Source organism: Cygnus olor, chromosome 12, assembly GCF_009769625.2.
Source record: "Cygnus olor isolate bCygOlo1 chromosome 12, bCygOlo1.pri.v2, whole genome shotgun sequence".
Taxonomy (NCBI): Eukaryota; Metazoa; Chordata; class Aves; order Anseriformes; family Anatidae; genus Cygnus; species Cygnus olor.
In genome coordinates, this window is record NC_049180.1 from 4831099 (window position 1) to 4856685 (window position 25587).

General features: G+C 37.9%; 2 protein-coding genes across 5 annotated transcripts in view; one reads left to right on the forward strand and one right to left on the reverse strand.

Annotated features, from left to right (window-relative positions):
* The first annotated feature begins 1647 nt into the window (after positions 1-1647).
* On the forward strand, positions 1648-8583 carry SDR42E1 (short chain dehydrogenase/reductase family 42E, member 1). 3 transcript variants are annotated; one of them, XM_040571592.1, is made up of 3 exons: positions 1648-2060; positions 2399-2500; positions 3082-8583. In XM_040571592.1, the coding sequence occupies exons 2-3, from the start codon at positions 2446-2448 to the stop codon at positions 4182-4184; spliced, it is 1158 nt and encodes a 385-aa protein (XP_040427526.1). In that variant the 5' UTR covers positions 1648-2060; positions 2399-2445; the 3' UTR covers positions 4185-8583. The 3 variants fall into 3 exon arrangements, with proteins under 3 accessions (XP_040427526.1, XP_040427524.1, XP_040427525.1); XM_040571590.1 differs by having other exon boundaries at positions 1652-2060; positions 3077-8583; XM_040571591.1 differs by lacking the exon at positions 1648-2060 and adding an exon at positions 2075-2269 and having other exon boundaries at positions 3077-8583.
* The window catches only part of PLCG2 (phospholipase C gamma 2), a 72494-nt gene continuing 53981 nt past the window's right edge, over positions 7075-25587 (reverse strand). For both annotated transcript variants that reach the window (XM_040571589.1, XM_040571588.1), the window contains exons 22-33: positions 25292-25401; positions 24410-24506; positions 23368-23434; positions 22941-23098; positions 20519-20621; positions 19098-19307; positions 18344-18489; positions 17261-17375; positions 15740-15907; positions 14772-14860; positions 11115-11299; positions 7075-10305 (exon numbers count right to left, since the gene is read on the reverse strand). In XM_040571589.1, coding sequence (XP_040427523.1) covers positions 10263-10305; positions 11115-11299; positions 14772-14860; positions 15740-15907; positions 17261-17375; positions 18344-18489; positions 19098-19307; positions 20519-20621; positions 22941-23098; positions 23368-23434; positions 24410-24506; positions 25292-25401 — 1491 coding nt within the window. In that variant the 3' untranslated portion in view covers positions 7075-10262. The remainder of the gene's footprint in view (positions 10306-11114; positions 11300-14771; positions 14861-15739; positions 15908-17260; positions 17376-18343; positions 18490-19097; positions 19308-20518; positions 20622-22940; positions 23099-23367; positions 23435-24409; positions 24507-25291; positions 25402-25587) is intronic.

Genomic DNA, 25587 nt, shown 5'->3' on the forward strand with positions numbered 1-25587 from the left:
GACATATCGCAAAGCCCAGGGGACAAACTGTCATACTGAAGTTAACCTATTCAAATGCAAGGATTTACCCACATAACATGGAGAGCAAGGTCAGAGACACAGTTCAGGTAGCTCCAGAATTCTCATATTTAGTGGTTAAGGATATATAAATGATTTTCTATTATTGTTTCTGAGCTAGAATTCTTAATGCCTTTATGAATACACTGCAAGCTATTTTAAGGGATGCTTCAAGGCTGCCTCAAGACCCACTCTTCTGCGCCTACAGACAGCAGACAGGGAATTATAGCATCAGATATGACTGAAGGATGCCTTCTAAGCCAGACACTCCACACATCTACCTAGATGCAGCACCTCTGCATAGTCAGGTTGTTCACAGGCTGACCACAACTGATAAGCATGTGACATGCAAGTCATTTGCTCTGCTCACATGCAACATTTGCTCTATGCCTGAAATTGCTATTTAAGAGCCACAGAGGTTCACCAGAAAAAAATAATTGCTAAAAAAAAAAAAAAATTAGTGCTCATAGTATTCTTTTCAGAATCTGCTTATTTTTAATTCTTGCCATTCATCAATCAAAATAAAACACAGCATATTTTGTCTACTTCTCTCAAGGTTTTGCAAAATGGAAACTCATGTTTTAAGTAGTTTTGACAGTGAATTCACTTTTTGAGTTCTTTTTGACATTCCCCAGGTGACTCACACTGCTTTGAAAGAAAAAGAGAAAATACTACAAAACAGACTTTGAAAGTGTAATTCTATGTTGTTTTCCTATTACTGCTCTCTCTTGTAGGCAGCTTGCACTGGATTTCTGATGCTTAACTCGGGAGCAATTCTGTTGAAGTCAGTCACCATTATACATTGCTTTCCTACTAGTAAAAACATTTCAGCCTCTCCATGAGATTAACACTCTTCTGTTAGCATGCTATACAATACAGGCTTGTGATAAATGAACGTTAGAGTAACTACACGTATTAGTTATTATTTAGCCTTTGTGCAGCACAGATTGCACTGTGAGAATCTGGGACAACTAGCACGACATCAAGCTGTCCCATTTCTTACTCAACGTTATGAGAAATAAAGTTCTTCCAGATTGATGACAATATAACGATAATGAGAACCTCTGTGCTCTAGAGGAGAAAGTGATTTATGTATCAAATTTTTGATCTCTAATGAAATCATCTTCCAAAAATAACTGTAAGGTCTTACATTACACTTTCCAAAACATGAAGCAAGCCTGATGAGGCTCTGTCACCAGGTACTTTTAACACACTTCTGTGAAAATGAGCTCCAGAAGCAGGGCACACCTCAAGCAGGTTCATGGCCCCAGGATACCACAAATACACAGCTCTCCTGAAGGTCACAACCTGTTTGAGGGTGGCCGAGGTATCTTCACACCGGTGTCATCAGCAGCACGGCCTGAGTGGAACTAGACTAATTGGTGCAGTGTATTGTCTCTCAAGCAGTAAACAGAAAGATACTGGGTTTAGCTGGGGGGGGGGAAGTGATTCCAGTGGTAGGCATGTGATGGAAACCAGCATTTAATAATGGGCTCCTGGTGAGGTTGTAATTACGGCTCTTTTTTGCACCACAGAGGCATCTAAAGGCTTTGTGCACACTCGGAGCACCAGGACTAAAAGAAAAAGACAATTAGAAATGAGGGAGAGAGAAAACTAGCTCTATTTTTATTTCAAACTATAAACAGTGGAATGTGACACAGCATGAGAAGGCTCAGGCTTCAAAGATAACCAGAGATTCCCCATCTTAAAGCGCCTCACAGTGAACACCAAGCTCTGCTCAAGCACCGCTGGAGAAGGAAGGGTGGAAAGCAGCATCTGCGGGCACACAGGCTGACACAGCACGGCCCACAGACACCAAAACCCAACGCCCACCGACCCATTGCCCCCCCGGGCCACCCTCCCCTCTTGACGCTTCCCGCCTAAGCGGCCGCCATTTTGTGGCGCGGCGCGGGAACTCCATTTCCCGTGGAGCCCGGCGGCCCCGCGGCGCTGCGGGAAGGCGGCGGCGGGCGGCGCGGAGCAGGAACGGGGCCGGGGCTGAGGTACGGGGCTGGCGGGGCTCCGGCGGTGCCGCGGAGCGGCCTCACACGCAGCGACCTCCGCGGCCAAACGGGCAGGAAGCGGCCGCGGAAAGCCGGGGAGGGATGGCTGAGGGCGTCCCCGGAGCTTCCTAATGGCAGCTGTGGAGTCGCTGTGTTTTCACAACAGGCAGCGCTTCTTCAGCTATAACCTGGCTTGGGAGCAATGCCAGGTTCCACCTTTCCTGGCGTATGGTGGAAGGAAGGGCCTGAATCAAAGCATGAGCTACAGCTGGGAATAACTAAACGCATGTTAGAACTCAGAATGGTTTTAACGTGCATTTTTACTATGTGTTTTATAGGTTGATCTCCTTAAACAGCACCAAAGGCAAAAGGATGGAGGCAGAAAATGTTGCCAAGAAAAGAGTCCTCATTACTGGAGGAGGTGGCTATTTTGGCTTCCGGTTAGTGCATTAAATAGTTATTACATACAAGAATAAAAGTAATAGAGCACTGTTGGTGAGGCAACAGAATCCGGCTGTGAAAGGAAATCTACAGGATTTGAGGCTTGAGATTCCTCACCTCATTCACCCCATCGCCTGACGGTTCCTATTGGGGTCTCATTTTTCAACAAACAAACATACACTGCTTCTGAAAGTTTTAAGCAATTACGTTATTCTGTTTCCATATGTTTGCAAGACAGTTAGTCTTGATATTTAATCAGCCTGGGCAACTTTGTAACAGGAATTTACATTATTATCCTTGAACTACTCAAAATATATAGGGAACAGGAGGAGAGAAATGCCTAGGTTCTTCCAGAAAGCAAATAGAAACACCAGTTAGTGGTGGTGTGTTTTTTTCTTTTATTGTAGTTTCCCCACAATGTTTTTTTCTTTTGTTTTGTTTTCCTCTAAGTAAAGATGGAGCCAGAATAAATTTAAAAATATATTAAAATAGTTAATAGGCTTCTCCTACCTCCAGGTGAAATGTTTCATGCATTATTATGTTATGTATATAACGTGGTTTCTGTCATGTTTCAGTTTAGGTTGTGCCATATACCAAATGGGAGTTGATGTAATTCTCTTTGATGTCACGAAGCCACTTCAACCAGTGCCAGAGGGAATAAAGTTTATGCGAGGGGATGTCTGCTGTCTGTCTGAAGTGGAAGAGGCTCTTAAAGATGTAATCTGCGTATTCCATATTGCTTCCTATGGAATGTCTGGCAGGGAGCAGCTGAACCGAAAACTTATAGAAGATGTTAACGTGAAGGGAACAGAAAATGTCATCCAAGCCTGCAAGAACACAGGAGTGTCAAGTCTGGTTTATACAAGTACATATAATGTGATATTTGGAGGCCAGATTATAGAAAATGGGGATGAATCTCTGCCTTATCTACCTCTTCACCTTCATCCAGATCACTACTCCCGGACGAAATCTTTAGCTGAAATGAAGGTGCTGAAGGCAAATGGTGCTGAGCTTGGAAATGGGAAAGGTATATTAAGGACTTGTGCTCTCCGACCAGCAGGCATCTATGGGCCAGGAGAGCAAAGACATCTTCCAAGAATAGTTAGTTACATTGAAAGGGGACTATTTAAATTTGTATATGGAGATCCTCTCAGTTTAGTAGAATTTGTACATGTAGATAATCTTGTTCAGGCTCACATCCTTGCCTTTGAGGCCCTCAAAGCCACCAAAAAGCACATAGCTGCAGGCCAAGCCTATTTTATTTCAGATGGCAGGCCAGTAAATAACTTTGAATTTTTCCGACCGTTAGTAGAAGGGTTGGGTTATAAGTTCCCAACCTGCCGCCTTCCTCTCTCGCTTGTCTATTTTTTTGCATTCCTTACTGAAGTAGTTCATTTTCTTGTAGGTCATGTTTATAATTTTCAGCCTCTCCTCACTCGCACAGAAGTTTACAAAACCGGTGTCACACATTATTTTAGCATGGAGAAAGCCAGGAAAGAGCTGGGGTATGAGCCTCAAAAATACAGCCTGAATGAAGTGGTTGAGTGGTTTAGAGCTCAGGGCTGTGGACCAAAGCCAAGAAAGTATACCATTATGAAGCTTGTTAGGAATGGAGGATTGCTCGTGTTGTTGATTGCCGTGGTGGCCGCATGGTTTCCATCTGCACTTACATTTTCACACTGAAAAATGAGACACTGAATATCATGGAGTATGGAAGACAGAATTTAGTTATGTTGAGTACTTATTAATTTTGACAGGTATTTAAAAAAAACACACATTTGTGCTATTCAGGTTACAAGATATTTACATTTCTAGCCGCAAGGAAGGGAACTGCTAAGTAAAAAAGATGTAATTTTTATACAAAATTCCTCTTCAAAGTGAAATTAATCAGATCACTAACAAGACGAAGCTTAGTACTACTGCAAACAGCATTTTATTTTCTGGTACAATGGTACACTTAGATTGACCCTTCCTCCCCAACAATGTTATACTCTGCCCTTTTATTCCTAAGAAGTTTCTGCTACATGATCCAGAGGAGAATAAACTTACTCTTTGATCACGTTCCAAAACCAAATTCTGCTTTCCAGCTTGGATGTATATATGCCTGACCAAGAATTTGCCTTAGTTGCTTGATTAACTGTGTAAGTGGTAGACAATAAATGAATGTTTTGGGGTTTGATTTGCTTTTTTAAAAAAATACATTCTGATGTACTTCTGTAAGTAAACTGATACCTAATGACACTTCTGGAAAATGTTGAATTGTTAATAAAATGACAGCAAAGTGCTTGAAGCAACACAGCTCTGTAGATTTTTCAAACTACAATATGCCTGTTTAAAATGAGTTATCTAAAGTGCATTCATAAGAAACAGCTATGATTTTTCCCAGCATTACTGAATGGTTAAACAAAAAAAAATTATCTAAAGGACATCGGGTAAGTGATCACACTCATGTTCCATTGCTTATAAAATCTTTTTAGCCTTTAATAATATTTCTTTAGCACCTGACAGCATTTGAAGAAAACTTCACCTTTGAAGCAGGATGATAAACACACTACACAGTGAAAGTCAGGATTTTGTGAAGTGAGTTTTAAGAATAGAAAATACTTTGCTAGAAACAGTAATGGTCTGTACTTAACAACTCCCTCATCTCTTTCAGTTTAACAATAGGAAGAGATGCTGAGAAACTTCACATCATAATGTTAAATCACAAAGTTGCGTTCCCTAAACTGATAAGCATTACAGTTTCTCAGTATCTCTAGATAAAAACACAGTCCTTCGAGAAGTTCACACTTCTTAGTCTTTCCATTTTAATAGCTGAAAGTACGCTATCTTAAATCAGTTTTATGCAAGTTCCAGTAACTTCAGTTCTGGATTTAAATAGGGAAACAAAGAGGAAGAGTCTTCTATTTCATTGCTGAAAGACTCTCAAAAAATAAAAATGGCTAAATAGAGAAACCAAGCTACAAGTACACAGCCATCTGTGTTTTGAAGATGGAGATATTTTCAGTTAACGTTGACCGAAGCCATTCTTTGAATGTTGAGTTTGTTTCCTCAGTTAATTTTTTTAATCATTGATAATTAGATGTTTAGTTTTACTTGAAATGTGATTTTTCCCCCCTTCATTCCTTCACCACTGTGCATACCATAAAAGAAACTTAATTTAATAGTTAATTTAAGGGACAACTGAAGACGACAATGTTTCAGTGTTCTACCATGCTGATGGCAGAAGGGCCACTTACCAGACGCCGTTAATATACATAATCATAGTTTGCAGAAAGAAGAATCTCGCTTTACGAAAAGATGGAAAAATAAAGACAGTTGTGATCTCATGAAAGCATTGGGCTGCTGTTCTCCTCCCAGCAGGCCCTGTTTTTCAAGTGGAAACCACCTGGTTTGTCTGTCCTCCAAGTACCCTGGTTTTGACATAATGTTATCAGAAATAGATTAAGAGATTTTAATGCTAACAGAAGCAATAGACAAAAGAAAATGTACAAGAAAGTGCACAAGCCTGTTGCATGGCATGAAATACCAATGTGATGGTTCTGATTCTTGTAAAAAGCAGACCTTTTTAAGATGTGGAACAGAACTCCTGTGTCCCAGAGGAATTTCTTCTGCTATTTGCAATAGCTTGGGGAGGGGAGCGCGAACACAAATACCAAAACTGAAGCAGCAAATCCTCCTGCAGAAGCCGAGCAAAACACATGAAGCTCTTCATTTGTCTGGAGTCAAGGACAGAACTTCTCACTGATAACAGAGTAAGAGGCATTATTGTGTCCTAACTGCCCATGACTTATGCGTGAGCACGGGGTACTAAATCAGGCCTAGTTCAGAGAAACAAGCGGGAGCTTGGCAATGGTTATCCCAGACCAAAAAAAAAAAAAAAAAAAAAGGCAGAATCCAGACTACAGAAGAGATGAAGGATACTCTTCTTCTTTTACTTTCCAAAATGAAAAGAGGAAACGTGGCTTAAGGAGTTTAAAATTGCTTGAGTTATGTACATACAAAGCCAGTCACAGCTGCTCTATTTCAAGTATTTTTCAATGAGAATTCTCTCTCCTCCTTCCTGTTTTTTGTTATTACTACTTTTGGATGAGCAGCTGAGTAAACTAAGGTAATTCAATTGTTGTGTCTGTTTCAAAATTGTCATCAATTATTTGTTTTCCTCAAGGTTAATTACCAGAAGAACACACCTAAAAACTGAAAAAGCAGAACTGAAAAATTGCTACTCCACACCATTATTTAACAAATTGTAAAAAGAACAGTGCTGATGTTTTAGGTGAACAGTTTAAGAACACCAATATTCACAAATGAATAGGCGAAGATGACCATTTGGCTCGTCTAACAGCCTCCTAGATGACTTAGGCTAGAGATACCTCATATTGATTGCTACTCAACATGCACACAATTTTTAAGAAAAGACTGATAAAATTTTTCTTCCCAAGACTCCCAAGATACAAATAAATAAATAAATATGAAGACATCATGCCTTCCCCCAGCAACACTTACTCCCATACAATTAAGGTGACCTTGTCAGCAGAAAGGGAACATGCGTTCCAAATTACTACAAACTTCATCTTTGCCTTGTTTATGCTTTATTGTTTGAGTTGATACAAATCTGATACTCACTACAACCAAAGTTAGTATTTACTACTCCTGGAAAAGGTCAGTTAGGAGCTGCAAGTTATATGTGATCTTTGACCTTTTCCTTCTGCAGTGCTCGTTTGTATCCAGATGAAATGCAACAATGACTTCTATGGAAGCAACCAAAGTCAGTTCATCTTAAAAACACAGAGATGCCGTTCTTCTGACCTCCAGCACAACACACCATAACTCTTAACAGACCATTTTTCAGTAAAAACACACTCATGCTGACTCAAATGGCTGGAGATTTTAAGTTGTGAAATTCAATAAACAATGCTTAAATGAAGAAGCATCTGGCATCATTTACATCACCGCTATCAAAAATTATTTATTAAAAATAAGTTATTTTAAGGATTTAAAATAGTTTCTGTAAGAATGTAACAATACAACAGATATTGTTAACTTGAAAAATTTATAAATGTTTTTCCTTCTAGATTATAGAATTAGCACACACATTCAAACCTAGTTTTGTATTAAAACAGCTGCAACTGTGAAAAAGTTGCTAGAGTCTGCCCTGACAAAGAATTGAGAGGTGGGGCTTCAGAGTTAAAACACAATGCAAGAGAAGAGTTAGTACACAGCCTGACCCATCACTCGCACATCAACCAAACAGCCAATGCAGTATTTTCTTTCTGAATACAACATAACGTTTATACTCAGAGGGGAAAAAGAAAGCCTTACTGTAAAATGAAATGGATTTTCATAAATACTGAGTACCACCTCGTAACTTTTGCCATTACATACGTGACATAACATACACACAACTTTCTGAAGGACTATAAAAGGTGCTATTTCTTATGCATTTGGACAACAGCAGCACAAGGAACTCATACGTTCATCGCACAATGGCTGTTCTGTGTCAGGAACATGCAAAATGAAAGTAGTCAAGACAAATGACCCACGTGGGCAATCTGGCTATGTCTGCTCTGGAACTGAACCAAAAAAATAAAATCACAACAACCTGGAGCTCTAGGCTTTGATCTCCCTCAGCCTGAGCATCTTATAGTCTCTTATTTTTTGTAATCAGTACAAGCCCAGCTGGTATTCAGCTGCCTACAGATCCAGTCCCGACTGCAGCAACAGCTTCAGGACCTTCCAAACAGGGCTTTGGGCCCCGTTGTCTGATCAATACTGACAACACAGCATTCTCAAAACATTAAATGAAACCCACATAGGCTGGTGAATGAAATACATAGCACAGGGACTGATCATATGACAAAACAAAACACATCTCAGATCACGCTACAGAACACGCATGCACCAAAGGTCCTCACCTTCCAGCAACAGCAACTGGGTCATCCCATCACGCGTGGATACTGCAGATAAGCACAGCTTTACACAGCAGTATAGGTTATTGCTGTACCTTCAAAATCCACAGTTGATGATTTTTTTTTGCCCCCCCCCCCCCCCTTCCTTTTTTTTTGGCATCCATCTAATCCTTGAAAAGACCAATCAGAGCTGGGGACTGAAGGGATTTCAGGCAGGAAGAAGCCTAGAATTACCTTTAACTTTATCCTCTTCTCTTTTCCAGTTCACTGATTGGTATTAATTTCTCCAGGAAAAAAAATCTGCAGAAGCCACCCCACTGTGGGACACTATTACAGCACTTTCATCTCAAGATAAGTGAGACAAGACTCTTCTCAGAGTAACTAAAACCTCAAAGGGCTTCCTCAAACCATCACTGGTGAATGCACTATGGCATCAATTAAGTGCATCTTGAAACAACAGAAGTCACAGCATGAGGAGGAGCAAGAGCAACTGAGAACTGCTGAGGCAGCTTCATCAGGCAATGAATCCCAAATCCAAGCAGGTTTTCTGTGATCAGAAATACACCATGATGTATGCAACATTTTATGATTCAGACAGAACTTAACTCCTCTGCACACACATGAAAGGTAAACTCATGCATACAGATAGCAAAACTCCACCCATGTAGAGAGAAAGAAACTAGGAATTTGATAGTAGTAACGTAGTACTATCACAAAGATCCAACATATACACAAATTAAGGCAACTGGTTTTAAATATGCCATTCAAGGACTTTCATTCTGCTCTTGCAATAAAACACACTTGCTAATCTAACGAGTTTTCTCATCTGTAGCTCAATGCTCTTCATTTGATTAAAGCTGTAAGAATGACTGTGTATACTATCATTCTTGGATTAGATACATTTTGGGAAAATGGTCTACGCATTTACAGAACACTATCATTTGACGCTACCATCTAACTAGGATTGCAAGATTAAAAATGGACAACTCTTTTAAAAAAAACATTTCTAAGCACATTAGCAGCTGAAAGGGTTTGCAAAATGATACTATACCAAAGTAAATGCTTTTCAGATTTGAAACACCTTTCCTTTCTGCAAATAGATATTTCCTACCACATATATTAAAACCTTTCCTTCCAGTGCTTTAAGGTAGGAATATAAATTCAGAGGGGCTGCAAACACAGGTTTACACATTGTTCCTTTCCTAAACTTTTCAAGAAGAAACGACTACAGTCACAGAGGATATTTGGTTTCAACAAAATTAACATTATTTGGTACTCAAAAAGAGAACAGAAAACTTATAACGAGACAATACAGTATGAGCTATTAGCTGCCCAAAATACTTTATACAGTATCGAAAGTACAATCTGCTGTAACATACATTAAAAAAGAAATGCTGGTGCAAAAGTGCTTTTACAGCATTTAATAAATTAAAAACTCACTACCAGTTAATCTTAAGGAGCCAGGTTGTTAAAGTGGTGAGGTTCCATGCATGTACATTGTTATGAATGTCTTATCTACAGCCTGTGTACACAAATACAGTGGATGATTTAAACTTGTGCTTCAGGTATTGATAAGAAGTGAAGTCTATGCAATTACCCACCCTCCAATTTTAAAGATCTTGAATACACAGAAGTCTGGCCTGCACAGAGGGTACGCTTTGTACAGAATATAAATTATTAGGAATTTAAACAGTTTTTCTTATAACAAGAAATTATTAAGGAAACCCATCTTTTCTCCTCCTCCTCTTCTATTCATTCAGCTTGATGAGATCTGCATGGAGTAGGATGACCAGGATAAATGAATATCTCCTCCTGAATTGCTCCATAAAACTTCCATCAAAGAATGACTGCTTTAGGAGTAGAATTTGCTGTTACTGACTTTCTTCTCTTTTAATCTTAAGGGAAAAAAAAAGAAAAGAAAAAAGAATGAACAGTCAAGTTTACTAGGAATTCCTCAGAAGAAAACAGTTTACTACATTCGTTTTACTTAGACACAAATGGCGAGTAACATATCAGCAACAAGTATTGTTTTTCCTGCAATAAATGGGAATAAACCAGTGATTCACACAGCTGTTCAGCACACATAAAAAGGTAAAAATATTTAAAGAAAAGTCTTCCTCCCATCCGATCAGCTCAGAAGGGAAAAAAGATCTACTTGACTGGTACAAGAAGCTTCTGTCTCCCTCACAATGCAACGGCAGCAGCAAAGGAAACAGACCTTTCTCTCTTAAGCTTTGGATAGTGCACTGACACTTAACTGATAGTTCTGTGCTCTAACAACTAACTACTGCTTTTATCTTTTGCAGCTTGTCTGTCTGGAAGCGTGCTTTGTTCCCACACATTTAATATGTTAATAGCACTGCCAAGGACATAATTCCGATATTGTAGGAGTAAGGTGGCTTGTTTATTTGACTATACAGTCTATTTGGCTGTACATATTTCTAGGCTTTTCTCCTAGAAAGCAGGAGAAAAGAAACTCACAGGATTACATGTTTCATTGTGATCCCTAAAACCAGGATTTCACTGAGCAGACATTTCATTGGGTCTGCTGGCCTCTAGTGGCTTGCAGCCCAGCCTCACCTCAGATATACTCATCCTACTCCAGTCACTCTTTAGATGCTTATTTTAATAAATCTGAGACCTCCTTACCATAAATCATGTTTGGACAGAGCTGCCTTGGGAAGGAGAATGATTATCAACCCACCTGCGGTTGCATGTCTCTTGATATATCTGTAGTTTGTGCTCATTCACATTAAATTCTTTTAATATAGCATCTCTGTTAGGATTCCTTAAATTCACATGGGTGTCATAAAGGAATAGCTGATTATTAAGCTCCTCCTGGCGTTTCCGAAGTTGCCGACATGAGGAATAAAGCTCTTCTTCACTTTCCTTCAAAAGAATATTGGAAATCAATGCACATTGTAAGACAGAACCAAAATGATACAGAACCAACAGACTTTGGGTGGTTATTTTGTTTTCGTAAACACATTCCATTGGTTTTCTAAAATTAATTTTGTATGTTGTTTCTGCAACATTTATGGAAATAAACTAAGTAACTAAGAACACAGTGAAAAAAACTCTTAGGCCCATTATCTAAACCACCATACTTCTAACAGGGGCATCAAGGACATTCCAGGAGTCATGCAGTGTCTGTACCTGGAACATATGTTGGAATATTTTTCCATACACAAAGTATGTCAGCATGTTAAGGAAAGGACAGCAGATGGTGTATCACTGTGGGACATCAGATTATAAATTTTAAAAGACTTTTTTTTAAAAAAACTTATTTTTGACTGCTCCACCATATTTGTGTGTTAGGTGACATTTCTGGCGCTTTCCTATTGAAATCTAGACCGCAGGTGGAAATACTGAATAGTAAATAGGATCTCTAATATTATCAAGTGTCAGACAATCAAGAAAGGACACATCCCTTGTTTCTGTGGAGCTATGACAACCTGCAAAGGAACTGGCTAAGTATTTAAAGTATAATTTGCAGCCATCTGAATTTCTGTTGTTGTATGTGGCCCACAGGAGAATGTCTCAAAATTATCCATAAGCATAAAATAATCATCATGATTCCCTTCATGACTCCAAATTGCTTTAATATTTCAAAACTTTGGATGCACAAGCTGTCTCCTTTATCAAGTTACTAGTGGGCAATAGTATTGGCAGGAACAAAGTCTTAATTTTTACATCAGCAGCAAAACAAGATGCACATCCTACAAGAAATGACATGCAATCAATAAACGTAACAAATCTCAACATTTTCAGAGATGGCATACTAATAAGAATGCCTCTTTTAGCACCCAGTACAGATCTAGGAAAGTTGTCATGTTTAGCAACACACCCATGGGGTTTCAACAGGTAGAGCTTCAAGATCCTTTCCTAACCCTTCTTTTTCCTCCCAAAACATAATCCTACAGCTCCCTGGTATGGCTTGAAGCAAACGGAGCAGCCTCAGTGCTATGCTACTGATTAAGTTGTAAAAAGCTTCTCCCTCAAGAATGGGATGAAACTTCACATTCCCAAATCACAAAGGGAATAAGCAGATTGCTAGTTACCAATTTGCAGGTATAATCATCAAGATGCATACGTGCTACTATTTGTTTGTGCAAAGCTAGACTTTAAAATGATGTTTAAGAATGTCCACTTCAATCTTTATGTTAAAAACATACACTATCAAAGCTGACTGTAATCAGGAAGTGCTGAAGAGGTACACATACTTTCTGAAGCAACTAAATCAAATTTCAAACAAATAAGACATGCTTCTAAATGTAACAACAGCATCAGTAAAACAGAATTTCCGCAGTATCAGGAAGACTGGACAAAAACAACGTAAGGTCCCACATAATAATTCACACCTGTGAATGCTTACTTTGCAATATTCTTGCTTCTCTATTCCTAAAGAATTTTCACAGCCATCTGTAATTTCCCTTTATATCTTTGTATTTCATCTCCAAGAGTATGCAGATGGATTCTGTATATAAACAGGCCTGTTATTACATTATATCATTTTATGGAGGGTCATTATTTTTTTTTAAAAGGAAAAAAGGGGCGGAACAGATGGATAGAAGCTTGATCTTTCCTGATGCTTCTTGAATGATCTGGCAGAAGCTCTAGAAGTTGATTAACTATGGCAAATCTTGGTTTGCAGCCGACTGCCAAACAAAAGGAAAAATGTTTGAAAGTTCTCCTGCAACTGCATTATCACGCAGAGATATCAAACAGTGTGAAAATACAGAGCTGTGCTTCATCTTCATTTGGCCTAAGCAGAAGGGGCTTCAAGAGTGTGAAATGTGCTACTGTCAAAGGACTTGGTGCTGACAGACTGGGAGACATACTACTGCTACGAGCAACACTTTAAGAGATACTCCTGCTCCAGGCAAAGAATGATCTGAATTTCTGAAGAGGAATTAGCAATGTAACTACGCATCATGCCCATGCTCGACAGTTTAGGCAATAGCAAGTTGTTACCAGTTTTCTCAAAGGAAGCAAGACAAAAATATGTAAGTTTATCTGGCCTCCTGTATCAGACTTGCATCCGTGGAATATGAACATTTCAAATGTTATCTTCAAAGGACATGGATCTCTTTTCTTTATATACACCCTTGGTCTCAGCTCCTAGACTTCTCCTTGTCTCCTAACTCTTTGCTAGCCACCAGAAGAAAGCTACCATGGCTACAAAAACTGTGATTACACACAGTCATTTTACATCACATATTCATAAGGTAGCTTTGCAAAAATCTTGACAAAGGACATTTGAAAAAGAGGCTAACATTCATCTGTGAGGAATGTGACCGAGAATTCAAAAATTTCCATTTCAGTATGTGTAACTACAGGCACAAATCTCTCCAGAGACATAAAGACTTACTGTTAGCAGAATCTGATGGTTTAATCAGGAAACATAACGTACACTGGTGTGAACTATAGCATAAGCCTAAATGGTTGTGAATGACTACAAATAATAGGTTGCACTTCCTCCCCCCACACTTCTGAATCAGAAGGGTACTGGAAAACACCCTGAAATCCTCACTTCCCAGAAGTGCCATAAAATTTCATCATTTGTCCTCTATGCCATTGTATTTAATAAAATATTATAATTTAAAAAATGAATATATAGTTATAATTGCATACATATTTAGTTCTATATAGTTACTGTATATTAATATATAAATTATATAGCATAACATACTGTTGAGGTATGGAGACAGTCTGAGAATAAACCTGCTTTAAATCAGCATATAAACAAGCACCTCTGGAGCACCAAGAAATGCTCTTCACAGATCAGCCGCTTTAATGCCTGGCTTCATAAGCAAGGGATGCATCATCATCATTTTTTCCCTTATGTGTGTGAAAATACTAGTACTTCAGTCAGTTTTTTTTACAGAGGCTTAAGAGAAGGAGATTAGAGCTTCAGTAGGAACCAGGATACGTCTTCCATTTGTTGGGTTATTTATGTTAATGAAATACTGGGAGAAGTAAATTTATCTTCTCTTCCTAAAGAGATTTTTTTTTTTTTTAAATGCAGGACCTTAAAAAAATATTCTCAGAAGCGAAGGCCTGAATTTAGCTAGCTTTGCACGGCATCAGGTAGTTAACATTGGAAGACAATATCCATGTTTGTAAAGGAAAAAAAAAATAGAGGTAATTAGTCTTTGCTTCTGCATTATTTCTTTTAACAAGTGAGCAATCTGTGCTCCCCCCCAGAGGAGAGTAACTCAATTTGCATCACTGGTCTTCCCCAATAGCTAAAGAAGTATCAGACTATACCACATCAGAAAACTAAATCTTCGCTTCCCAGTTTCCACAAAGAACCGATAACATAAGCTCTAAGTGCACAAAACAAACCAATAGTTCTCACCAGAACTTGCTGCATTTCACAATGAATCAGAAGCGAGGCTAGCTCTATGTCTTCACTATAACCATTCTTGAGAGGAACTGATCTAAAACCTGGGGAAAACAAACAAACAAATAAAAACATACTCAAAGGAGAACTAGAGTCAAGGCAAATGGTTATCTGCAGTCATCAAAATGGTGCAAACAGTCCTAAGGACTAAGAGATTCTTCTCTGCTCAAATGCTCCATTGCCGAGAGCAGGCTTTGCTATGACAATTACAGAGAAGCAAAAGACAATAATGGCCAAAATGAGAAAAACAAGATTTCACATGCTCTTGAAAACTAAAGCCAGTTGCAGAGAGAATCAGAAAACCTACTTCTGCATATGTCCACAACTAAGGCAATTAATAAAACAAAGCCACTGACACCAAAACAGAATCTCCAATATTTTACTCAGAGCACATAACGCTGTTGCTGAGATGTAGTCCATGGGGAAGACAGTTGAAGACACAGATGTGGTATTAGTAAGGAGATAGGAATAATATCAAAAGTAGTGATCTTATTACTTTCATCTGAAACACAACACAAACTAGAGAGGAAGGAAGAACCTTTATCGGAATCTCCCACTTTCAGAACAAAGAAGTCAGAATTAAACCTCTGGGTCTACAGGTACACAAGAAACTTGTGTTTAACTTCCACAGAGTCATAGCACACTATCAGTAGCAATTTTAACATCTTTGTTGTGTTTTTTGCTGTTGCAAATTTTTGTATGTTTTCCTATTTCAATTTTAAAAAAATCAGAAGGTGAGGGGAGGATTATTTTAAATACTTTCACACTACGCACCCCTTATCATAATAAACAACTAAAGGAGCAGATCAAAAGAGCACTTCTCCTTTGGCGTGTTATAGCTGCTACTGACAGCGAAATCACAATACAACAATGCTGAACCACATTTTTCTGACTTAGCCCCATATTACACCTCCTATTCTTACCTGCTTTGATTCCTTTGATAGGAAAGGTGGCATGTGCTAAGAAATTAGGGTCACTGAACATATCCTCCTCATAAACAACAAATCGCAGAAACGCTAGATTGGGATCATAAATTTCAAATTTCACTTGCTCTGGACACGGCGCCCAAACTGGATTAAGGCCATTGTCATCTGTAATGAAAAGGAAACATTTGCTGTATGAAGCAATAAATTCACTTCATTCATATATGGGTATGTATCCCTGGACATTTTCTGGGAATACAAAGGCCCAAAAATCCTATTTACCATCTGTCTCACGTCGTAACCTCGCTTCAGACAGTTTGTATTTGTTTATTTGTGGGGGGAGACAGGAGGAAGCTTGGCAGGGATGGAAATCCACGAAGAAAGGCTATTATTCGTCTTTAAATATACAAAATCTCCTTGGATGTGTATGTGTAAAAAAAAAAAAAAAAAACCTAATTCATTACTCGTATTCATGAGCCTCATGCTCCATATCACTAAAAGCATGGAAAGTACTGGAAAGACTGATGTACAATTGCTCAATTCTCATACTCATTTCTGGAAGACCAAGTAACTTGGCATGTGCAATACTGCCCGGAATTTTACTGTCTAAGGTCTTGGTCACTCCCCACAAAAATTTAAAATCATAAACCTCTTCTCTGAAGTACTGAAGAGCCACAACACATATTTTGCTCCTTATTCTGTATTTATCTTCCACTGCTGTCTAAGCTATAAGTTTCAGTGGCCTGGATAATTAGATTCAAAGCCTCGTCTACCAGAGGAACACTGCTACATCCAGATACATTAAATCGTGAAAAGACAGCCAGTCAGTTTATTAAAGATTGTTCTGTGTTATCTTCTTACATTTAAAATTCCAATAATCAATTTTTATTTGGCTGCTGGTGAGATACTGTCCCATTTCAGTGCACTTAAATGAAGCTCCTCTAAAGGCAAACACACACACACACACCCCTTATCCAGAACTCACCAGGAGCAAACTTTGATCAAACTTCTTCTGCTTTTCAGGTTACACTAGTTTACAGCCATATATACCCAAGCTGTCTCTGAGGGGATGCCAGTCTTCAAAACCCAAATTTAAATAAACACAGTCTGGATCTCACAGTAGTAACTCCCCACTGGGACCAGAGTTTGGGCAAATGATTATCACTGTGGGAGGCACTTTCAAGACAGCATTTTTTTTTTTTTTTAAAACATGCAGATTACACAAACTTGTGCATAGGCAAAAATTAAAACAATTGTGACTTTCTACAAACTAACAGTTGAGGATTTTTTCAAAAATTCTGATATACATTTAAGTTTCTCAAATTAACTGGCACTGAGGCAACCAGGAAAACAGTAATGTATGACTCACCAGCCAAGAGCAACAGTTACCTAACTCCTCCCCATACAGGTAGCTGACCAACTACAGACATTGTAAATTCATAATCATCACCTACTCATTTTATGCAAGTGCACTCAGAGTATAACCATGTCCCCACGACACAGAAAAGCACAGATACTCACTCACAACTGTTGTCTTGAATTTGTTGTTATCATATTCAGCCCCACAAATTTCTACCTCTACAAAGGGACAAGCAATGCTTCTACCAGGCTTAGGAAGATGGCGAGCACCCAAAACCTGCAAAAGAAACTGCGTTACAACCACCTCCAAAGGAAACTTCACACCGTTATTTCTGTGTGGAAGGTAGCCTACAGAACTGAAGGAGAATTCACTAGAGGAAAAAAAAATAAACCCAGAAACATGCTAAATCTCTCTTGAATATGTTTACATGTATTAAACTATCTGTGCCACCAATAATAATATCCTCCCATTCTTTGGGTGACTCAGTGATTTATGTAATGGCTGACACTCATTGCACAGAGCATGCAGCCACAGATCAAGTTCATAACACAAGTTTACTTATCTTTCTTCAGCCTTTATTACTTATCTACTTTAAGAAATTCCTGCTTTATATTCATGACCCCTGTTTACCTTGTCTCTAAACTGTGGTGAAAAGCAGTTAATGTGTTTCTTCCTTCTCAGAAAACATACTTTTAAATGACATCTCTCTTACTGAATAGCAACTGAGAACAGAAACAAGTTCAATTCACATTTGGCACTAGAAGACAACATATTATAATTTTTTTAAGTGATAAAACCCCATCTCTCTATGAGTACGAAATACTATGATGAATGGGGAAAAAATCAGTTTACTATTTTTTCTGTTTAGTTTCTCTCTTTCATTATAAACATCTTTCATCCACACTGGAAATTTCTAACCTAGTTAGTCTGCTGCTAACCAATCTCCAATAGGACATTTCTATTAAGAAGTCATTAGGTTGGAAATGCACGTTAGTCTATTTTATTAACAATTATATAAAATTATCCTAGGATTGTGCTTTCAATCCTATACCATGTGCTTCATTAGCATAATAAAGATAGTGTTTCCTATCAGGAACCAGTGGAATTACTTTTATTCTCCAACACTGACATTTAAAAACAGTATTTTGACAATCTGTCAGGTCTTGCTATGAAACATAATAGCTTTATTTTTAGTTGTATAGATATTTATGACTTGTAAAAAACAATTTATAAAGGAGATTTACCCTCACTGTCATAATCATCTGCAATTTCCTCTTCGATTCATTTGGCATTGGGTCATATTCTTCATTTCGCATGCTTTCTGGCTGCAGAACATAGCCAGTGCGCCCATTAAGTGAAAACAAGGCATGGTTCAATTGCATGTATTTATCTAGGGAGAGAGTTAAACAGTCATAATAGAAGTGAAAAACATTTGAATAAAGCTAAGGAACTACCAGAATAATGGCTCTTGTGTGCAGTTCCTCCTGGTTGCCAGTATCTCAGAAAGAGCTGGAAAGGTAAGTTGGAAGACTCAGTTCTCTTCAGTAACTGAATTTGACTGGTCATTTCTCACCAATTTTAATCCAAATAAATTCATCTCCATTCACAATTAGTTTCCTATCAGTGTGTCATAAGCTAGCTGGCCCTTATTTGGAAGTTGTGTACAGCTTTCCCTGTGGGTGAACAATGGTTCATCCACCTGAACTTCAGGGTAACTATCTCTGCTTGCTTATCATGAAGAGATAAAGGTGGAATAAACCTTTCAGGGGTAACAAGTGGGTTAGTCTGACTCAGCGACAGGGAGACTGATTTTGGGGGACCAGCTCTAGCAAGGGACTCACATACGCAAGCTAACTTTAGTTTCTGCATCTCCCTTCTTGCTGTGAATTACAAATCAATAGGATAGCAACAATGATTAGAATGGCAGAGGGTCCATAAAGGGGCTCGTTAATGGTGAAATGGAAGGCAGATTAAACCCTTTTTCAAAGGGAATATTACCTGGAGTTTGGAAGTTAAGAGCCACCATCTGAGAGCCACAAAGCCAGAGGCGAAACGGGTCATAGTTCGATGAGTCAACCCTCTGCCCTTTAGGATAGACACGCGTCAGTCCCTTCAGGTTGTATTTCAGCAACTCAACTGGCTTTTGCTTAACAATATTTTCTGCCTTGGTTTCCACGAAAGAACGAATTTCTTTGAAATCAGGATTTTCTACAGAAGGGAGGGAGGAAAAAAGAGTCATTACATTACTAAAGGAAGAAGGAAGTTGACATTTATGCTGTATTTCTACTAACATTTTGGTTCACTTTGTTTTGCTTTGTCCTTTAATGCAGCAATTTCCACTGTTTTAATGCAGACACAGCAAATTGGTTGAACACCAGGTCTGAAAGCTAAAATTGCCTGCCTGCCTCATGTTTTGCAGCAGGACAGATAGTCTGTAGTCATGCTCTCATCTCATCATTGCTAATAATGCACTTCTGACCACTGCAAGACATATTTAAATGAGACATCTTTTCCTAGGTTTAAATGGAGAGAAGGGTGAGCCAGGGTTACCCAATGCCTCAAACAATGACTGTAATTATAATGTCTTAACCATACTGACAGCTTATTAAAAATGTTTGCAAAGAAGCTTAAGGAAGAAGGGCACATTTCCTGGCTTCTCTGGAATAAGAAGTACATATTTCAGTGTCAGATTCTACACCCACACTTACACAGACCCCAGTTCTCATTTATATTATGAAACTATTCCCAATAGCTTACATAAATGGCAAATACACCATTCCTATAGCTTATATAAATGGCAAATGCATAACAAATGCATTTTGAGGGTTCTTACAAACAAATTGCAAGTGTTCAGTCAGACTTTTTAGTCTTCAAAAAAGTCAACTGACACATAAATAGTGAACTTCCCTATGAAAGTTATCTTGAGATGTCTTTAGTCAACTAGGTTAGAAATTTGTGACAGTTGCAAGATCTCTTCTTTTAAAGCCTCCTTTCTAATGGAAATTCACAAACATTGAGAAGCTTTCTAGTCCTTACTGTGATTTTACTGACAGCAAAAATGCAATGCTATGGGAAATGAAAGCCTGGATAGTTTCACAATTGTTCTCGTCTCCTCATTTATGGTCTTGTTTCTTTGTCTCATATGCCACATTTGGCACCACACTTAAGCCTTAACAGGTTGAGATGTACATTCAAAACAATTCTGATAAACCATAGGCTTTTACCTGACATTTTATAGTATGAATATCAAGTTCCCCAGTGTGCAATTCAAATTGCCACTGAAACTCTCCATGGGTGATGCAGAATATTTTTTTCCCGTAGAGAAAGGATAGATTTTATCTTCAGTTCTGTAATTTCAACTAACATCTGTACAGACTAGTAGAAAAGTTAAAATTCAGGTGTAATATTAAAGAAAGTACCTAAATTGTCCTTGGTTTTGCTTGTCGGCTTGCAGTAGATTACCAGATCAGATAATTCAATAGCAATCAATTGATTCTTTTCCCAGTATTTCCTCCTGTTCTCCTGTAAAATTTAACATTTTAGATTACAGATACACTGGATATTATGGTACAGTAACTCCAGGGTATACTCTAACAAAAATAACAAAGTTGATCCATTTCTCTTCACCCAGATTCCTATTTGATATTTAGAACACCTACATAAATGTTGTGTACCCAATTCAGAGAACAGATTAATGAGTGTGTGTTTGTTTCTTAAAGGAAATGTTTCTGAGCTTCCCTGAATCAGTCCTACTCAGGAGCTGGGCAGCAATGCTTTACTTTTAAATAAAATTTAATGTGGTTCTACTCCGCTGTAGATATGTTATTGACTCTATACCTCATGTAAATGCAAATGTATGAAGAAAAAAATGTTAAATGTAGTTAAGTTTCTCACTATTTATCATCTTGAGCAGGACTTAGGTCTTGTTACTAACTCCCAAACAGCTAAACTTAAACCCTATGAGTATCATTCCTGTAATTTTCTATTTGCACATCAAACCAACAGTGTCACGTATGGTAAATCATGTGCAGTCATGTAGACATCATCACTAATAAACCTAGTAGCTACTTCCCTTTTTGTAAGCACCTGCTATGTGGAAGCTGAGCCAAGGTCTTTGCAACCAGAGACATTCCCCAAATGGAGACATTTTGGCTGGAGGCTTTTCAGACATAAGAAGCAATTACAGGATGAACATGTTAGAAGAGCCCCATACTGAACAGCTATTAGCTTTGGTACAAGAGGTTATGAAGCAGCAGCAATTAGGAAGTCTTCCAAAAGAATTCCCTCAACAAGACGAACTGAAGAGGAAAGAAAAATCAGAGAAGCTGATGGGTTTCTACAATGTTTCAATGAACCAGAGATTATACATCGAGGTCCAAGAAAAGCAAAGAGGAATATAGCATTAAGACTTGAAATAGCTTGGGGAAAAAACTGCAAACACAGACCTCATGGTACTTAGTGATACACCAGTTTCCCAGACATTGCACAACAGAATGTGGTGCTCCAAATAGCAAAGAAGCATTTCAAGATGCTGTGAGCTCATCTTTAGACATGACCCTCTAGAGATACCCAAACAGGAGAGCTAGCATTGAACAACAATTCCTAGGAGCATGGCAGGTGTTAGTATTAGAGATGACACGGTATATGAAGCTCAGATATTTTTACTTTTTATATACAATGTACACAGCCCAAAAATAAAGTGAAACCATGTCTGTATCATACTGCAGCATTGTGTTGACTCACTATGCTTTTTCCTTCCCCCAAAATTCAGACTGTTAATTCTATGGGCAAGAAAGGCTTTTCCTTGTCTTTTTCCCCTCCCCATGCTGCAGCCTATCACGTGAGCTTTCAAGAGGCCAAACGGAGAAAAGCCTCCTGATTGACAGAAACAAATTTTAAACCATCTTTGAAGACAGGCTGTTTAATACTTCTCTTACTGTACAGAGGGAGAGAAAGCTGGCAAGCTCCTGAGGAGCCATTGATGTACTATAAAAAACATTCAATTTAGAGACGTTTCTTCTAGGCCGTGTTTCTCTTTTTCTCCTTTTTATTTCTAAATGAAAGCCTTGTAATAAGGACCACATCTCTCTTCCTCCAACAATATGTCAACAGTTCCTGTTGCTTCTTCCCTTGCTGAATTTGCTGTCTCCTCTGCTTGAGATACCAACTTGCTTGCTATAAATAGGATTTTGAAGACCTTCAGAACATTACTGCTCCAGAGGAAGGATAAACAACACAAGCCAACATGATACTGAAACATATTTTCCATCGTTCATACCACCCACTTAGTAATAAAAAGTGAATAAAAGCAAGAAAGGAAAAAGTACACCTAAGCATAGTCAACAGAAGGGCACTTTGATCATGTCAGAAACTTCTTAAATAGACAAGTATTTGGAAACACTATTAAAGAACTAGCAAATCCATAACGTGGCTATTAGTTACAAATAAAGTATTTGCCTAAACAATTACCTATTCAATTCTGCATTCACTGCAAAGCAGAGTTAGTAAGGATGCAAAGGTGCAACAAAGACAGTATTCTACTGAAAAACTCCTGTTAACACAAAACCAACATGTTTTCTGATGACTGGCACTCTGCTATCTTGAGTACTGTTCCCAAAATGGTTCAGGGAACAAGATTCATGGCATCAATAAAACGAACAGACAAGCAGTAACATGCAAGATAGTCTAGGATCAGGTCTTAGCAAGGTTTAGCAGTATATGGTAGCTAAAAAACAAACAGTATTGTAAACTTATAACAGTACGTTATAAAATACCAGGTATATTTTTTTTAATCAATACCAGGTGTGTGTGTATATTTTTTTTTTATTTTTTAATCAATACCTCTTCCGCAGTTTTCCACGTGATTTCACGGATACTTTGGTACCATTCAAAGAGTTCTTCTACTTTATCAGTTGCAAACTCAACACACGGATCTTCTGGATTCTTAGGTTCCAGAATGAAGACAAAAGGCTTTTTGTGTTTCCCTTGTGGCATTTTCACTGTTAAGCAACACAGTAGCAAGAAGTTTATACTAAAATCTAGAAGTAGAAGCTGCCATTGATCTGTTACAACAGCTAGTAGTTGTAACAGCTGGCCATGGTAATAAAAGCTCTTATGGGTCTGAACAGTTAGTATTAACAAGTTTAATTATATTAATTGTATTAGCTGTAGTAATACAAATATTCTTCAAAAACAAATCTTTTATAGTAAAAACAATAAAACTTTCTCAATACAGAAAGCCCACATGTAAGAATCAGAAAATACATACCAACGTTGTATGTATTGAGTACCAGGATGCCACGACATAGAGAGCCTAATGGATTGTCCTCGATAATCTGTGAAAAACATGAGTTAAATCTGACCCTCAGCCTTCTCAATTGCATTTAAAGAATATTAACAAATAATAAATACACACCATTAAATCTACTCTCAGTTTCACTGAAAGCATGCGCTCTGTAATATTTAAAAGCCTACTTCCATATCAAGAATTTCTCGTTCTGAGAAACAGATGAGAACTTCTGTAGTGAGAGTCAAAATGAGGACTGCAACTTCTGCCATGACACAACCACTTGTTTTTCAAGTCTACTTAAAAGCTGCTATCATCAGAAGAAAACAAAAAATCTAATAAACATATTTTCCTCCAAAGGCTCCTGGCAAATCATTGGAAGTACTTAACAACAACAACAGAATAATGTAACATTTTATAACATTTAATATAACATGTAACATTTAATACTCCAAACAAATTAAAACAAATTTAAATGTTAAATGTTAAAACAAATATCTTTATCTTCTTGTCATAAATAGATCTTTGTTCAAGACTCTGGACTAGATTTTTTAGACCCATTTGACAATCAGTATAAAGGTTAGTTATGCATCAAAACATGATCCTGGACTGTGAATATGAGAATGATGTGTTTGGGCACATGGTTTTTCTATGTGCAAATATCTAGGGAGTAATTACACAGGCAAACTAGTTTCAGGCACATTACTGTTTAGATAAGCTTAGATAAGCTATCTGAAAAATCTATACTGGTATGATTTTCATTAGCATGAAACCATTATAACCTCCTAAAACCCAAGCAAATCAGTTATCTCTTTAAGTAGTTTTCCTTGATGAAAGTCCTGACCAAAATACTCGACAGCACAGAGAACAGTGAAGAATGCATTAATTTCTTTATTCTGCATTCCCTCAAACACAACATGCAGAGTCATAGTTCCATAAACTAGATTTCCACTTCCAGAGGGAAAGATCTTATAGGGAAACGCAGCAGACAAACCTTAAACCTCAGACAAGCCTCAAACCTCACCTGGCTTTCAAGCTCAGCAGAGTTATCAGATGACATGTCTTCAACATAATTAGATGGAAAATAGTGTTGGACTTTTTCTCCATAATCCCCCTTCCACCTAAATTAAATTTAAAAAAAAAAAAAAAGAGGAAAAAAATAGTTAAAGAGCTTCAACAGGCCATTAATGAAGCAATAATCTTCAATAAATTGGTCACTGATACCTAACACTAGCTTCTCTAGCTGGCAGTCACCAAAATATAAGTGATGAAGTAGCTAAAAGCTCTAACAAAGTGATCATTAACTATAGTAACAGATCATTTCAGAGGGATTACAGTTACTGTAAACTGCAATAATGACTTAAGAGGCTTTTCCCCCTCCAGTACTAAAAACACTATTATGTGGTTGATTGCACTGCAGAAAACACAGGGAAATATTAGGTTCCCAAGCTTTCTAAGCAATTTGCAAGCCAGCTAAGAAATAAAATCTCTTATGAAAGGAGACCATACAGATAACTCAAAAAGTGGATTTGATTCCTAAGAAGTACCAAGCAGACGAAAAGATACACAGCAATAATGACAATGGTAATAGATGTGTGATTTCCCAGAATAGACAAGTGTTCAGGAAGTATTCATGTAGCAAAGGAAAAATACTGGATACGCTGGGATATGAAGGTTCTGCATAGTGAGGCTTTAGTGCTATAGGGCAGAACAATGAAAAAGACAAGAAAAGAGACTTGAATTTGAGGTTTTTCGGTTTTGTTCAATATACTAGAATTAAGATTCGTAGGACCATAGTTAATAAGCAGCAAATAGTTTTTTAAAAACCTACTATCCAAAGCTTAATTTTTTTTCTCCCATCTAGTAAGTCACTAGAAGTTTTCCTATGAGGAATCTTTGTCCTTACCAGCCTCCAGTTTCTTTTGTGACATTATGAATTAGAGCTCCTCGACAGAAGCTCAATTCATCACTTCTTTTGGCTCTGTAGTCATACAAGGCTTTCACTGTTCTCTGAGGCTTTAAGAGAAGCAAAACAAAGGGGTCATCTATAGGGGGACGGGTCATAAAGTGATCAGTAATGCAATTTTTTATTATTATTTTTTTTATAAAGGGTGGGGAGAATGGAATTAGATTTTTTTTTTTTTAAAGCTTAGAAATTGCAATACTAAAGTTCCAGAGTGACATCTATTGGTGGAAGCAAGT